The following is a 17,762-nucleotide window of genomic DNA, read 5'->3' on the forward strand; positions in this document are numbered from 1 at the left end:
AGGAGATGCTAACGTTTGTTCAATGAACTTGACCCAGCTTGCGTTACCCACTAAACTGGGGGAGCTGACGCTCTTGCTTTTAAAATCCAGGTTATGCAAGCCCTACTTGCAAACATGGGTCTTCATTTCTACCTCCAATAGAGGAAGTCTTAAAAACTGATTGCTCGCTCAGACCCTAACCTGCCTGAGAGGTGCTTTCTTGACTTATCGAGAGAGGGCATCCTGCGTATCTTCCCTGCTTCCTGAGTATTGGGTTCTTTTTAAGCTCCGTGTCTTTCCTTATATCAGAATTAGGCTCTCCTTCTCACTCAGATCCTTTGTTCCTTCCTGAGACCACACACTATTCCCTCCTGCCTGGCTGTCTTGTATCAACATGGAATTCCATTCCATTTCCTCCATCACACTCAGGTCTTGTCCAGCAGGATTCTAGACTGATTTCTAAAGGATTTGGAATTTTAAATTGTCTACTGTGCCAGAGCATGGATTATTTCTTTACAAAGACTCATTAAATCTGCAGCCCCGTAGCCCAACCTAACTTAAAGGAATTAACGTGAGTCACACCTTCATGTCCATCCATTCCACTTGTGTTTACTGAGGGCTTGCTACACACCAGGCACTGGGGACAGATGCATTTCTACACATCCATAAAAATCTCCAAATATACCACAGCTGTTCTGAGCTACACGTCGTACTATTTGGCCACATGAGTGGTTGGGGAGTCCAATCTCAGAGCTTATTGAAACCTCTTCTCTTGGTTCTGAGAGAGTCTTGCTACCACACCATTTCCCTCTCGACTCTTTCGGGGAAGGCATGGCTTCTAGCACTTGGGAATCGGATTTGAGATGATTTCATGTGATACTGACTTGGCCCGATCCATAGGCCTTTCCTTTCCTGTTTACTTGTGTCTTGGGCAACAGTCATTCTCACTTTTCCTCACCGGCAAGGGGCCGACTGCTCTCATGAGGGGTGTTTCCTATAAAATGTCATTTATGATTTCTCTATTGCAGACATGGCTCTGGTCGAAATGTGATCGAAGCTTTGCATCCTACGCAGACTTAGATCCCTCATCCAGTAGCCATTCAGCCCTCATTGCATGAGCCGCATGACTGCCCCAGCCTGAACCCCTCAGCAATATCTTCGGATTCCTAGATTTTAAAAGCCATAAATTAGCAAATCATCAACATATCACCAGGAAGGATCATCTGGTAGCGATTCTAGTCAGAAGGAAACACAGGCCCCAATAACCGATCTTCACAAAGATATGAAGAACTGTAGACAGACAGATACAGTAAATAAGAAGACAAATAGATAATTCAAGTTGACAGAACATCTTGAACTGATTAGGCATTCTGCTCTGATTAGCATTAAACTTCTTGGGAACAGGGAAAACAAAAAATGAGCTTGCCCTAATACTTTGGAAAAATGACCTCTTGACTACTTCTGAAACGCAGTGCTGAGGGGTAGATACCCAAAGTGCTTGTCATTAGATGCCGTATCTTCTGATGTGTTGTGCTAGGTATCCCTTCCTGATGAGAGGGGTCTTGGTGGGCATGGGACGTGGGCACTTCTTTCTTGGCATCTGTTTTGGATTCCTCTAAGCTGTATCTTCAGTCCCTTTCAAACTTGAAGCTCTATTTAAAGAGACTTGGAAGCATATTAAATCAATTTCCTGATAATACTGATAGAATGAAGCTCCCCTTCTTTCCTGCTGTCACTCTTCCCTTCCACACACTTAGCAAAATGTTCCAGCTATTGTTCTGAAAACAAGAATAGAAATGTAGGTGGGAGATGAACTGTGTACCTTAAAAAAAAAAAAAGTCATATTCAAGCCTAGATTTTCACTCTCAAATATTCTTTCTTCCATTAAAAATAATTTGAATATGATTTCTCAAATTATAATTGCTGAAAATTCTGATCAATGGCTCCTTTGATTGGGTGAATCCTCGCCGGGTAGATTCAGAATCTCAGGAACAAGTGCAGCCATCCCAGACTAGGTTGCCCCGTGTTTTCTGTCTTCATGCCAGGTCATTCACTCTGCTGAACTTCTTTCCAGTGCAAAATGGTTCCTGGTAGATTTGGGGTTCCTTCCATGCTGCGGTCATCATACTATGAAAATAAACCAGGAAACTTCCTAACTGGCCAAGTCCAGTGTCTCTTTTTATTAAAACATTATGGGGGCTGATACAGTGTGAAAGTTGTGGAAATCTGATTCTGTTGTCCCAAGGGTTCCAGTCTCCACAGCCAGTACTGGTGTTGCATCACAATGGCCTGCTCTCACCCACAGAACCACAGGGACTGCTCCGAATGTGGGTACCAGTTGCTGTAAAAGTAATCTCTATCTCCCCTCCTTGTACATTTCTAATAAGAGGACATGGGAGTAGTTCAGAGATAGATATGTGCCCATCTCAGTGAGAGCTTATATGACCTTAGCCATTGACTCCAAAGGCAAATGTCAGCTAGTGTACAGAACAGCCTTAGGAAAACTCCCATTCTAACATATTGGATCAACAAACAATAATTTGAATCCCCACCATGTGCCAAGCTCTGTGCTGGGTACCGTAAGTAAAATGTAATTCTTGCTCTCCTGGAGCTTATCTGAGATTCTGACCAATCAGTACCATCCGAGGAAGCAGTGGCAGTGAAACAGAAGCTTGAGTATGCAGGAGCATCTTCCCAGTGAAACACTCTTTTTTCAGGAATTTTATTCATTGAAATCATGGAAGTGTAAAATAATCATGAAAACAAGAGACATTAGAGGGAAGCCTCCCAAAAGCGTTTGATAATTCACATTGTTGAACATACCCACTGGAACAGGGGAGGGCATAGGTAACAGCAGAGTGCCTTGTTCACCTAAAAGCTTACAGACCCAGTAAAAGAGGAGTGCAGAAAGATTTGGGAGGGTTGGGAATCCGCTGATGTGATCCCGAGGTCCACTCCTTTCCAGACTCCACAAAGGTCCTGCTGTGACCTGTCATGCCTCGTATCATGCCTTCTTTTTTCTTTTCTTTTCGTTTTTTTTTTTTTTTTTTTGAGATGGAGTTTTGCTCCTGTTGCCCAGGCTGGAGTGCAGTGGTGCAATCTTGGCTCACCACAACCTCCACCTCCCGGATTCAAGTGATTCTCCTGCCTCAGCCTCCTGAGTAGCTGGGATTACAGGCGTACGCCACCATGCCTGGCTAATTTTGTATTTTTTAGTAGAGACGGGGTTTCTCCATGTTGGTCAGGCTGGTCTTGAACTCCCGACCTCAGGTGATTCACCCACCTTCTAACCTGTAGCTCCTTCCAGTCCCTGTGTGACTAACAGATGCTGGAGGTCTGCTGGGGCCTATGCAAGTATGTTGGGTCTACAGAGTGAATGGCTACCAGCTTATGCTGGCTGTGGCAACACCCTTGGTGTGGCTAGAGAACAAGGCAAAGATATGTCAAGTTTATTGTCATTATGGGAGGGTCAGTCCCAACAGCATGTGCTCAAGGACCATGATACATGATTCACCAGGGGAGTTAGGGAGGCAGGTGGGTCTCTCTTTGCAAATCAAAACCCTCTCTGGGCCAAATTCAGAGCCATTTCTTTGCTTGGACTCATTCTCCCTCTATTCCACCTTCATCCCTGAAGAGTTAGGCTGACCTTTGCCTGCCTTAGTCTTCTCCCAGTCTCTGCTTGTATAGAAGCAGCATTATCAAGTGAAGACAGGCAAATCTGCTTTGATTTGAAAAAAAGAAAGTGCCATTCAGCTCCCTGGTTTCTCTGTAAGAGCAGAGAACCATCTAGCATTGGGAGAGTCAGGTCAAGGGAAGACCTGACTTATTTTAAAATGGCCAAAGGCCACCAAGTCCAAAGTAATGGGATGAATAAGATGCAGAGGGGTGGGAGTGTTGGGGAGGGAGACATAGGAAGAACCAGTGCAGTTTGTGAGGGTTCAGCAACTGTGGAATTGCTTACTGAATATATCTGCAGAATTCTCCTTCCAGGGAGGAAGGAAGGAAAGAAAGGAAAGGAGAGAAAGAAACCTAAATGGTGGTGATAATCCTTGCATACTAGGTAATAATGAGAATTAGGTGAGAAACCACAGTGAAGGTAAACAAGTCTACCAGTTAGGATTCTCTGGTTGCAGGCAACAGAAACTTATTTTTTTTGCTGACTTGATTTTTTTTGGCAGAAAACTTTTTTTTTTTTTTTTTTTTTTTTTTAAAGGTTAGTGTACCTTAGAGATTCCAATGAAAAACTGAAGAGCAAGATCCCAGAAAGGACGGAAAAGAGCCAGAGGCGTAGCTCTGACATTGAGGAAGCAGAAACTCAGGAGTAGTCATTATAGGGTTTTGTCATCAGGTTGAATCAACTACCACTGTGATTAGTGTCAGTTCATCTAAGATTTGAAAGTACTGATTGGCCTCACTTGGGCAGGAAACCGTGACTAAAGGTCCCAAGACTGTATGTAATTGGGAGACTGTGTTTAATTTGGGGAGGAGCAATTCCCCAAATTAAAATGAGGTGCTGTCCACAGAAGGGAGGGTGTATGCAGGACAGGCAAAATCCACCAATGTCCCCCACACTGAGTTTCTCAGAATTTAAAGACTTGGACTGAGGCTCCATGTAGGCTACAAGCTACAAAATATGTGTGATCATTTCTCACCCACAGTCTAATTATGGAGGTCTAACTGTGATTTGGGATGGTGGAGGTGTAGACACGGATTCCTCTAGGGTAGCTGAGGTTCTGACTGTCTGCGTGCAATAAGATGCAAAGTTCTGGCCCAGGTAGGACATCCTGGTATTCCCCACTGGGGCTGCCAGTTGTCTGTCCTCTGACCTTGGGGCTCTGCTTTAGAGGTGCCTTTGCTGCACTGTTGGGATCTATTTGCTCAGACTTCTGCTCCATTTAGGCAAACAGCAACACAGCCTGCCACATCCAGAAGAGCTCCATTGACAGCTGGAGAAGATGATTACTTTATTCACTTCCTCACTAGGAGGGATAATGCATTTCCTTCCTTTGTGATTAGCAAAGTACTAGATGTGTCCGTGGGTAGGAAATTCTCTTATTGCTGAACCTCCTTTTTTCAAAAAAATTATTTTAACATGAAATAGTGATAGTCAGGGTTTGGCATTGTGGGACTCATACACACTCTCATTTGCTTTGTTTTTATTTTTCTCTTTATGTATACAGTTCCCTTACAAACTTGAAATATGCTGGTAGATTCAGGGTGGTGGAATAGCCTATGGTCTGCCGTGAACTACCTGTTAATTTTCTTCCTCACTTACCATGGGATAGAGTCTCCAAGATGCATACTTTGTCAACCAATCCATCGGTTAACAAATAATTCTTGAAAGCCCAGCAAGTTTCAGGGGTTCCAAGCCAGGTCTGGGGTAGGATGGAGGGATGAAGCAGCACAGCCTGGAGTTAGGCTTCATTTGCCCATGATGTCTCCCCTATCTTTACTGAAGTCAGTCCCTTTGAGACATTGAGTAAAGGAGGAAGTGGGAAGGTGGGAGTTGGATTAGTCTTATTTTTTGGCAGGGGGTATTGAGCCTCAAGGGAAAAGCTGGGAAGCAGTAGCCCTGAAGGACATGCCCCAAATCAGGGAAACCAGCATTAAGACGAAGTAGCCAAGAAAAGCACTACCAAGTGAGAAGGAAGGGAAAGCCCAGCTTGCAGGAGTGTCACAGAGAGGTGGTGATGTAGACACAGAGGGTTCAAGGTCAACTGAGGGTCAACAAAGTGAGCACAATGTATTCAGGGCAAATGTGAAGCTTTGGTGCTGACCACCGTATAGTTTGGGTCACTGGGTCTCTAACCCCCCACACCCTGCTTCCTGTATGATACGGTGCTGCTGGTTCCCTTGAGAAGTACTTCTTAAAATTCATTCCCATCATGTCAGGGGCTACCAATGGTAAGATGCATTTTGGGAGGAGCAGGACGAGGAAAGCATGATTAGAAGGCTCAGCAGAAAGACAGAGAGTGTCTAGCATATGTATTTGATATAAATATTATAGTTTTACAGAGACATCTAGATCAATATGTGCCACATTTCATCTACCTCTTTGACAAAGTGAGCACAATGTATTCAGGGAAAGCTGTATAGGATTTTCAATTTACTCTGTCTGATTTATTGTGACAGGATAGCTCTGGGTTTTTTAAGTTCTTTATACTTGTTCCAGTAAAAATGGATATAGTATCTTTAAAAATAAACAGCCCAGAGCTGTGCATTTTACATTGTCTTCCTAGAGCGAGGCTCCGCTAAAGAAAGACCTAAGGCCTCCCCACCCTTGCAGAACCTGATTGCAGCAGGATATGCTGCTGTCCCTTCTCTTTGGCTTTTTTGAGGGAGTGTGGGAATGGTTGGGGGCAGTGGGGAGAATAAATAGGGAAATCAATTAGGAAGCGATTGCAGATGTCTAGACAAGGTATGATGATGGTGCGAACTAAGGTCGGACAGAGAACTGGAGCCCGGTGCGAGGATTCATCAGTGTCTGGTGGGTGCAGCCCAGTCAGCCTGGGCCTCTTCATTTTAGTGAGTGGCCCCAGGTCACTGAAGACTCACCCCCCCAATCTCCCAATTCCCAGCTGAGGGTGTCCTCCCTGGCACCAGCTGCTTTCTTTAATCAGAAGGCGTGAAACTGAGGGAGGTGTTGTGCTCTGGATCTGGCACTCATCTTACAACCTGTTTCCACATCAAAGAGAAGAAAGATGCTAGATTGAACAATTGCCAAGGGCTATTCATTCAGATGCTGAGATAAACATAAGAACATGGGAGGGGGCCCATTGGTGACTATCCCATGGTCACAGTTTCCCTTTTCAAAGGCTACTGGCTGTAAGAACCAGTATCCGAGGCTTGTGAAAAGCATGTAGATATTCTTTGTCATAGACCTAAAAGTCATCTTCAGTGGCTCTCTGGATGCCTCATTCAGTGTCCTCCTGTCCTCTTCTGCCTTCTGCCTTACGCCACTCCCCCTAGGTTGTCCTGTATACCTGTGAAATTGAGCTCTGAAACTGAAGTTCTGGCTCAACTTAGGCATGCAGGCTTTCCTGGCCCATCACCAAGAAAAGAGTAGAGGGATTGAGGAGAATGTGTGAGATTTCATTCTGGAGGCGGCAATGTTTAAATGGCAGGAGAAGCACACCCGTGTATATTTAGTGAAGATATGCGCATGAAATAAACAACTGGTAAATTTATGGTGACCCTCAATAGTGTTCATAATCATCAAACAGTCTTCTCATGAAGTCATCCTTACCCCTCCAATGCCGTGACCCACCAGCACTGCCCTTTTCAGTTAACCCCACCCATATTTATGGAGCCCTGACCCAGCACCAGGCACTACTTGCTCACACTGGATGAGTAATTCCTCTCCAGAAAGTGCCGTTGGATACTATTTTGCCATCGAAGATGCTTCCTTGTGCGTCTGAGGTGGATCTTTTATTCTAAGCCATGACCTGTTAGCTTATGTTTAGTTTATGTTACCTTTGTCCAGTAAGTATTTGTTTGCAGATCCAGACCTAGCATTTAAAACCAAAATCTCATCAGATCAAAAATGGTTATTGATTGAGGTCTATTGGTCTTCTTCACAAACTGAGCAGTCAGGCCCTGTAGAAACTGGTCAGGACAATTGCTGGTGGTCTTAAAAAGTTCAGATCCACATCCACAGATGGGGAGAGATTTAGCTACTCTCATAACTGAACTTTCCTAAATATTCCCCATTGTAAATGGATCATTAAGATTCTTGTTATCTTCTAGATTCCGGGCTGGTAAGGAAGTCCTGAGCTGTACATGACATGTCTAAAATAGACATTTGAGGTAGGGCACGGTGGCTCGTGCCTGTAATCTCAGCACTTTGGGGGCCGAGGTGAGCAGATCACTTGAGGTTGGGAGTTTATGACCAGCCTGGGCAACAGAGCAAGACCCTATCTTTACAAAAGCCAACAGAAAATTAGCTAGCTGTGGTGGCATGCCTATAATCCCAGCTATTCAGGAAGTTAAGACAGGAGAATCACTTGAGCCTGGGAGTTCAAGACAGATTGGAACAATATGGGTTCTCCAAGGTTACCATGATAATGTACCTATGATTGAGCCATTGTACTTCAGCCTGGGCAACAGGGCAATACCCTGTCTCTAAAAAATAAATAAAATAAAATATAAAATAGAATGGACATTTGCATTACTTTGCAGCCCCTTGGCTTGCCCCAATCATATGGCTTCAGTTAAGTTTGGCTTAGAGTTCCTGACCAGTGGGACTTGTGATTTCTGCCTGTAATCAGACTTTCCTAAGACTATCATGATACCGCCTATCCAGTCAGACTCTAGTGATCTTGCAAAACTGTGATGGTTTATCCACTCCAGTCCCCAGACTAAACCTCTCCCTTGGCCAGTGGAGGATCCCTCCAACATCCACTCCACCACATATCCAGGAGGACCTCTGTGGGTCCATCTCTGCTTGCCCTGAAGGAGCAGAAGCTGAGATATACAAGCCTCTGCCCTTTCCACCACCACCTTCGTCTTAGTGGGAACTGAAGTGGGAGACCAAGATTGCATCCTGGGCAAGTCACTTTTACTTGCTGTGGGATGCCAGGCATATGACTTAAGGAAAGAGTTTCAGAGAGATTATCTGAAGAGACTCAGGTAGCGAGAACAAGGGGTTGTTGAAGGATTAGGTGGGATTACATAGGCCACAGAATACTTTATATTGGTTACATCCTAATTTACAGATATCATATGGCACTTACCCTTTTATAGTGCTTACCATGGGTCAGATTACTTGGCCCTTCCATGTATCATCTCCTTAGATATCAGGATAACTTCATGAATCGGGCACTAGCTCTGGCCCCTCAAAGGCTCTGGATTTTTAATTGTAAATGCAAAATTGCTACATTGTCCATGACTATTTAGTTATTTAGTGTCTGAGCTGAGTTAACACAGGGCTATCAGAGTATGAATCTCACATGGTAGATATGTAGGTGTTATGGAACCCAACAGAGATAACTTTGGATGGGGGTCTTTTTGGGCATTCTTCAAATCATGCCCTGTGAACAACCATTACTCTGCCTCCAATGAGGTCACACCCTGCTCTCTATCTTAGCATATTTTTGATGATATCTCTAATAATTGAGGATGCAATAAATACTAGTTCTCTTCTTCCTGCAATAATATCCTTCCCCAAACTATGGCCCTAGAATCTTCAAAATTCTCGAAAATATTTCTGGTAAATAAATGTTTCCCATTCACCATCCACCCCTCATGCTCTTGCAGGGCCCTCCCCAGACACAGGCTGGCAGAAGCAAATCTCCTAATACTGACTGCTGAGTTAGAGGCAGCTTCTCCCCATCTATCAATTCTAACTGCATTCAAACATTTTCAATATGTGGGCTCCTTGATAACCTTCACTGTATGGAAAACAAAATGGAGGGAAATGATTATTGGCACAAAAAGGGGAGACCATAAATCTTCAAATCAGATATAGGACAGATTGGAACAATATGGGTTCTCCAAGGTTGCCATGATAATGTACCTAATAACTCTCCTTGGGCAAAAAGGCAATCTGCTTTCAATCAATCTCGCTTTTTTCTGAGCAAAAATACCAATTACGTTGAAGGAAGATTTTTTTCTTCCTTTTTTGATAAAGACAGCTCTCCACCCCAGAAATCACGCTGTGGCTAAAAGATATATATTTTCAATTGTCTACAATAGTATTGGATAGCTAGCACCAAATGAAAAAAGTCAATCCTTTTTTTCTCCTCGCTCTTGCCAACATTTGTCTACTTCTTAAGAGCAGTGAAAGTTAATTAAAGGCTTAAGGGATAATATTGATTGCATTGGAATATATTTTATATGTACCCAGCACATTTTCAAGGAAGAGAACCCTGACTTTTTCTAAGGCTGAATAAATCAGCCAGCTGAGCTTTTGATTCAAGGGTGAGAGGGGGGAACTCATCTTTTCCCCTTGCGCTTCTCACACATCTTTCCCAGGAATGAATGATTTCAGGAGAGGAGGAGGGATGCTGGCTGATGTTCATTCAGTTCTTTGCATCCTGGGTAGGAAGAATGAATGTTCAGGCATTTCCCCAGACCTATCATTGATTTGAGTCTAGCTTTGAGTAATAACCAGGCTTATGCTGGTACAGAACTTCGAACTTTACAATGCCTGGCACAGGAGGCTGTCTAGGTGGTATTAACCTCTCAGTTTCCTCCTGCATTGAATGGGAATAAGTACCTTGCCCACACTCTTGGTCGCAGAGCAGGAAATCACATCTGGCTTACTTTCACATCCAAGTGATGAGAACAACCTCAACCACCTATCTGTCCTGTGGAGATACCCACGCATTGGATTCACGTTGGCTTTGCTCCTAATCTTGGAAGTCTATGCACAGAAGACGTTAGAATGGCAAAGTAGCCCTATTGTCAGTTGCAAGGAAGTTAGGTCAGTAGGGGAATTCTGTTTCTCATTCACTTCAAACATATTTGGCAAATTCAGAGTCTGAAATCTTATTCCGAACATGCAAATTTGTTTGAAGTATTTTGTCCATGTAAATGTACATGTGCCACAAGAAACATTTAAAAATATATGATAAAATGCATATCATCCAAGTGTTCAATCTATATTGTGTATTCTGATATACTGTGTGTTACACTATGTTAGCCTCATACTACTCACCATATACTAATGAGGGGGTTAGTCATATGGGCTTTGGGCATAACATTTGGATGGGTGGCTAAGGGACCTTCATCAACCTAGCAGGAGAGCAAAGTGATCATGTTAAGATGTCTCTTCTGAAGTAGCTCATTGACACTCTTCCCTCCTCTTGGTGGCTGCTGCGTGCCTGATTGCTAAGCACACCACCGTAACAATAACAGTCTATAATGGTGATATTATTAACTGCATCGTGCATATTATTGATTTACTCTTTGTTCTGCATCATTATCCTTTCACCAATGAGTTTACTGCATTATTCTCACATACTTAGTCAAGCACCAAATTACAACGAAAGGGCAGGCTCTTATAATGGCATCTAATGGAACATTGCATAAGCCATCATCACTGCCTCCTATTATGAGCCACCTCTAGCCAATGAGCTTTCTGCCTTATTGGAATGTGCACAGAGCAATTATGAAGTGCAAGGGACATGGCCATTCTAAATTTTACCCAGGAAATTACCATGCTGCATGTTCACCACCTGCCCAAGTCTCAGTGTGCAGCTAGAGATTCAGCTTCTGTCACTATCAGCCTGGGGGGCACAGGGACAGGAGTCGAGCCTCTTGCTACATACAGTCTCTTCACTAGAAGCCAGTGGTTTTTATCTCCACAGTCAGTCCCCGGGTTTTTGTCTTGCGGCTGACTCCTGCATCAAATGCTTACTCCTGACTGGGCATTATGTGGCACATATAAGTGGCCAACAAAGTCACATTGGTCCAGGAGCCCAGAGCGGTTGGAGGGACTGTCAGTCTCAACAATTGTGGAAGAGGGTCTCATGTCTTCCTTGTGAGCCACTACTTCCGGAAACGGAAGTCCAAACCACCCTCAAACAAGGCGAGCAATTCCAGCCTCATCCCTTCCCGGCATCTCCCCATCTTGAGGTAAATTCCTTTGGCTCTCCTGGAAATCCCAGGCACCCTAAGGAAGCAGCCCTCTGGGGACTCACAGCCAGCCGGCATGATCTTCCGTTCTATAGGCATCCCAGCCCCATTTAGCCCTGAGTAATGCTCACTTACTGTAAAGTGTTACATGCCCCCATTGTCGGAGGAGTTATAGTGGAAAAATGCAAAATTTCCTTTTTACTGCTTATGGCCAGCAGAGCCTATAACGTGTCAGGCCGCACATTAGCCACCCTGATAAAAGTCTGCTTTCTTACACACAAAATCATCATTTCAGCAAGATTTGTTATCTCATTACCTGATAAGCTCTATGTCATAAACCAAGACTCATATAGTAAATCTCCCCGGAGGACGCTTTGTGGGCAGAAAGGGAGAGATATGAATCTGCAAGGGACTTGATAATGCAGCATTTAAGCGCAAGCATAATGTCACTTATTGTTAAATGCATAAAACCACTTGGCCAAACGGTTGGGCTTTTAATAGGATTTTGTGCAGCATCAGGTGAGGAGCCATATGCCTTTTCTATCTAGGAGTCTCTGAGCACCTGCTAGCACCGCTGCTTTGCCTCACTGCCCTCCGGGGATGGGAGCTGGGCTTTTATGGAGGCGGAGGGAGGAGATGAATGTTTCCCCTGCAGCTGCCTCGCTTCTGCTGTCTTGCCAGGGGGTGGGATGTGGGGTCCTGTCGCGGCACCTGGCCTGATCTAACTGGCCTCTCCTGTTCAGGCACATTGTGGTCTGCGGACACATCACTCTGGAGAGTGTTTCCAACTTCCTGAAGGACTTTCTGCATAAGGACCGGGATGACGTCAATGTGGAGATCGTTTTTCTTCACAAGTAAGAGCCTCCTACTGCTGTCAGACCCTCTGCCCAACCACACACCCTGTGAGGGACTCCCTGAATGTCTATATGAGTGGAGGTCTCGGGGAGATGGCACTGGGGATGGGACCAGAGTTGGATAAGCCATGATCCCTGCTGGCCTCATTGGAGAAGATATTGCAGAACCAATGGAAAGGGAAGCAACACACTGGTTCAATGATGAGAGCAGAGCCTGCCTCTGTGGAGGCACTTCTGGGACCACATCCGAGTTTATCTCTGGAAGAAATAATAGGGGAGCTCATTGTGGGTCCAAGTCATCCTCATTGTCCCCTTAATCTGGCGTGTCCACAGTATCGGCAGTGGGATGATGAGCTGTATGGTGTGGATACGTTAGGAGTGCAGAAGTGAGTTGGTGACCAAGTAAGACACCAACTTAAGAGGAAGCAGGACAGAAGGTAATAGGAATAACAACTGCTGCTCCTAGGAACCCCCAGCGTGGGACCCTAGCCAGTCACTGTACATACAGGCTCCCATTTACTCCACAGAGTAAAAATACATACTCTGGACTCAGATTCCCTGATCTGAATCCTGACTCAACCAACTACTGGCTGAGCAAGTTACTTAACCTCCCTGTGCCTCAGCTTCCTCATCCATAAATCATGGAGATGATAGTAGTTCCTACCTAGTTGGGCTGTGATGAGAATGAAATGAATTAATCCATATCAAATGTGCAGAGCAGAGTCAGGCATGCAGTAAGTCTTCAATAAGTGTTAGCTATCAGCCTGAAAAATAACATATATTTGGTTGTATAATCCACTTAGGAGGTAGGTCTTATCTTGTGTGTTTTACAGGGGAGGAAACCAAGGTAGGTCCCTTCTACCCAATGTTGAGGTTTTCAACTTTGCCTAATCCTCTTTTTAGGTAAAAGGTAGTCTGCCCCAGGAATGGAGAGAATTAGGGGGCTCCACTATGGTGACATATGTGGTACTGTAGTTGTCTTATGGAGATGGGGCTATCATGGGGCCAGTCCCGGTACCACATTGCAAAAGTTCAGGACAAAGCTAACATGTTTGTGTTGGCTCGACATGCTGGCTACCCAGCACTCGGTCCTACTCTGAGATTCCACTGAGGTTGGCTTCCCTACAAACTCCCTGCTTTGTGCATCGCCGTCCTCTGGCATTTGCTCACAGAATACTAGACTTCTGACTTGTCATCATGTTGGGGCACTAACATTTTTCTTTTCTGCACTGATTTTTCCAAACTTTGAAAAAACAGACCAGGGTATGTTAGCACAGGAGCAGGTACCCACAGTTTCCGTTCAGTGCTTAGCCACTGCTGTGTGGCCCATCCTCTGCTGAGCATTTTTGGAAAGTTCACTAGAGGTGTCGGGTGTAGGTTGTGCCCCCATATGGGTTAGGCATTTCAAGATGAACACACATGCAACCATTAGAGACAACATCGACCCTGTGTTATCCAAGGGATGCTGAAGTCATTTTGATCAGGTGACAGAAGTGACTGGGGACATCTCTTTCAAGGAGCATCAGTCTATGGTATTATCCGGACAGGCTTCTGAATAAGGTATGACTTGTCATAGGTCTGAAAGACTGGTCAGATTCGCATAGGCAGCCACTTTCTCTCATCCACTGCTTTAGTTTGAATAAACAAGCTGGTAAGGTGTGGTTGCTCATGCTTATAATCCCAGTACTTTGGGAGGCCAAGGTGGGCGGATCATTTGAGCTCAGGAGTTTGAGACCAGCTTGGGCAACACAGTGAGACCCCATCTGTACGAAAAATAGAAAGACTAGCCAGGCATAGTGGTTCATGGCACGTGCCTGTAGCCCTTGCTACTCTGAAGGCTGTGGTGGGAGGATGGCTTGAGCCTGAGAGGCAGAGGTTGCCGTGAGTCAAGATTGCACCACTGCACCCCAGTCCCTGTCTCAAAAAAAGAAAAGCTGGCTGCTAATGCTTCCATTGCAAGATTCACCTTTGTATTCCTAACGTCTATCAATGTCTAGTAGATAGCCCAGTTAATTAACCTCTTGAAGCTCTGGGTTAATAACATACCTTCCTATAGGATTGTTTTGAGATTTAAATGAATACTCATCAAGGCCAGGCATGGTGGCTCTGCCTGTAATCCCAGCACTTTGGGAGGCCTAGGTGGGTGGATCACTTGAGGCCAGGAGTTCAAGACCAGCCTGGTCAAGGTGGTACAGCCCTGTCTCTACTAAAAATACAAAAATTAGCCAGGCATGGTGGCACATGCCTATAATCCCAGCTACTCTGGAGGATGAGGCACAAAAATTGCTTGAATCTGGGAAGTTGCAGTGAGCCAGGATCCTGCCACTGCACTCCAGTCTGTGTGACAGAGATAGACTCTAAGTAAAATAAAATAAAATAAATAAATAGTATTTATTTTACTTATTTATTTATTTATAATACTGTTTTACTATTATTTATTTAAAATGTTGTCTGCCATATAGTAAATGTTAGAAAACATTAACTATTATTATTATTATCATTATGGACTTCACAAATGTTAGGCAAGTGTTGTCTTAGCACAGTCCCTGGCATATAGTAGGTTCTAACTAAATATCATCTCCCAGTACCTCGCACAGTATCTTATGGACAGTCTTTTTCATCTCTGCAGAATTAACAAATGAATAAATAGGTCACTTGTTTAATCCTCGTCCTCCAAAGAGAAAGGTATCAGTACAGCCCAGCACCAAGAAGTGTGATGAGACGCATACATGTGTGTGAATCAAGAACAATAATGAGAGTAAATTAAGTCTGTCTGTGGCTGCTCAGAGTGACATTTTTTGATCCAGACCTTGGGGGATGAGAAGTCCATGAGACACAGAAGCAGAGATAAGGTTCATGATGGAGGGAACAGCAGGATGGCTCTCCCAGGGGAACCTTCGGCTAATCCTTGATTGTATTAGTCAGGGCTCTCCAATGAAACAGAGTCAATAGGAAACATATATATCAATATATCTAATACAGATATACATAGGTATCTATATGTTGATGCATCTATCTATCTATCTATCTATCCGTCTATCTATCTATCTCTAGAGAGATTTATTAGGAAGAATTGGCTTATTTGATTACAGAGGCTGGGAAGTCCCACTGTCTGCCACCAGCAAGCTGGAGACCCAGGAAAGCTGGTGGTGTAATTCACTTTGAGTCTGAAAGCCAGAGAGTCAAAGAGACAATGTCAACCCCAGTCCAAGGATAGGAGAATGACAAGAGATGCCCAGTTCAAGCTGTCAGGCAAGAAGCAAAAGGGACAAACACCTCTGTCCTCTGCTTTATTGTTCTCTTCAGACCCTCAAAGGACTGGATGATGCCCACTCCCACAAAGGAGGGCAATCTACTGAATTCACTGATTCAAATGCCATTCTCATCCAGAGACTCTCCCAGACACACCCAGAAATCACACTGGATCTGGGCACCCTGTGGCACAGTCCACATAGAATGAGCCATCCCACTAGTGGCGCGGCCCAGCTTCCCTATTTATAAGATAGGAATTCCATTCATACCGAAGATAAGACATTTGCCCTGAGGTCTTGGCCTTCCTAAAGCCCACGAACCTCTTCCTTTTACCGTGGTACTGGTTTGGTTTTCAGTTGGGCTGGGGTTTTACTTCTCTTAAGTGTGAGTCTTTTATTTATGGCAAGCAAAAGGGCGACTGTAGGTCACAGCCTCTCCCCTGGGCTCCCTGTGGAAATTAGAGAGGAAGGAGCCCATGGAGGCTGAAACCCCCAAGTCCATTAAATTAATAGTGATTTCTTCTCTCCCTGTGTAGCATCTCCCCCAACCTGGAGCTCGAAGCTCTGTTCAAACGACATTTTACTCAGGTGGAATTTTATCAGGGTTCAGTCCTCAATCCACATGATCTTGCAAGAGTCAAGGTAAGGAGGAATAGGTGACTTCTGCTTTTATTCCATTTGGTGGAGGGCTGGGGGAATTCCTGACTCTGTGGTGAGGGGACACACCTCCTACGTTGGCCATGAGTCATCTCCTAAACACCTAATGAAATCAATCACATACCAGCAACCTTGACATCACCCTTCCACTGGTCCCAGGACCTCCTTCTGGTGGCATATGCAAGACTACCTATAACCATCCCACACTTGGACTGGTCATAACATGAAACTTACTTTGCTGGTTTCCTCAAAATCAGCTACTCATCAAGGAAGTAGACCAGTTGTATGGACCCAGTAGTCTTTATTCAACATAATAATCGAGTAATTCCCATATTGAACACTTAAGTTGGACTCAAATATAGCTCTGACATCTCTTATTTACATCTGAAAGAAACATTAGGCTAAAATATAAAATAAAATTTTACTAAGCTATAAAACATTTCAACTTTCTTTTTTCCCCATCTAAGACTCAGAGTGTAAAACTAAACATACAGTTATCTGATATCATTGATAATGGGCGAATCTTTTTTTCTGGAACCTGGTAAGTTAGAACCTTCTCATAAAGCACACCTGAGGCTTAGAAGGGAAAGGTACGAGGCAAAATGGCATCTGCTACTTTACCTATGTAATATAGATTTTATAAGTGTGTTCAATATTTGCATGCCAGGGGGTGTACATTAATATAATGAATTCACTGAAGTCTAAATGCTAACCGTGGTCACCGCATAATTCTGTAAATAATATAATTGGCCAAGATGAATAATCCAAAAGGATTTGGATAAATTCTTTCTTTGCATTATTAGAGAAATCAGAGACGATTTGTGACATACCACAGAGGATATTATGGCCTCCCTCAAAATCCAGGAATGATCTATTAAGTACAGCATACCAAGTAGGACAGATTGCAGACCTGAACTAGCATAAGAATTCTTATGCTTATAGAGTCCAGTTAATCTTAATATTATCCAGACATAACCCAAGTCATTGCTTATGTAAAATCTTATGAGAATGTAGGGACAATTATTATTGTTCGTAGACCTAATTTAAATGCAAGCAATCATTAGCACATCAAACTCATGGTCCCCTCTAAGGAATAAACCCCTGTGGGCTCATGTTTGGATAAGTCAGTAGGTGTATTTGAATTCAACTGTAACACATCATTTCATACATAGATTTGTTGTCTTTTAAATATCTGAATACTAATTGAATACTAAGCAATATGGTGATTTTATCTGATTTAGAGCTCTGATCTCTTCCTAGCCTATAGAAAATGAAGATGTGAAAAAGGTCAGATGAAAGACTTCGGAGTGTACATTTCTGAATCCCCAATACTCAGTTAACTTGCTAACTGGAGAGAAGAGATTTAGCCCACCCACCTCCAACTCCTGATAGGAAGAATTAGGATGATGGTGCAGATGGTTGAGAAAGAAGTTGGGGAGGAGAC

The 17,762-nt window shown here is 43.9% G+C and overlaps 1 protein-coding gene across 25 annotated transcripts in view; it reads left to right on the forward strand.

Moving 5' to 3' along the window:
- Window positions 1-17,762, forward strand: part of KCNMA1 (potassium calcium-activated channel subfamily M alpha 1) — a 762,662-nt gene that overhangs the window by 532,523 nt on the left and 212,377 nt on the right. For all 25 annotated transcript variants that reach the window (XM_050803364.1, XM_050803365.1, XM_050803369.1 and 22 more), the window contains 2 exons: window positions 12,300-12,410; window positions 16,198-16,303. In XM_050803364.1, the coding sequence (XP_050659321.1) occupies window positions 12,300-12,410; window positions 16,198-16,303 (217 nt within the window). The remainder of the gene's footprint in view (window positions 1-12,299; window positions 12,411-16,197; window positions 16,304-17,762) is intronic.

This window comes from Macaca thibetana, chromosome 9 (assembly GCF_024542745.1).
Source record: "Macaca thibetana thibetana isolate TM-01 chromosome 9, ASM2454274v1, whole genome shotgun sequence".
NCBI lineage: Eukaryota > Metazoa > Chordata > Mammalia > Primates > Cercopithecidae > Macaca > Macaca thibetana.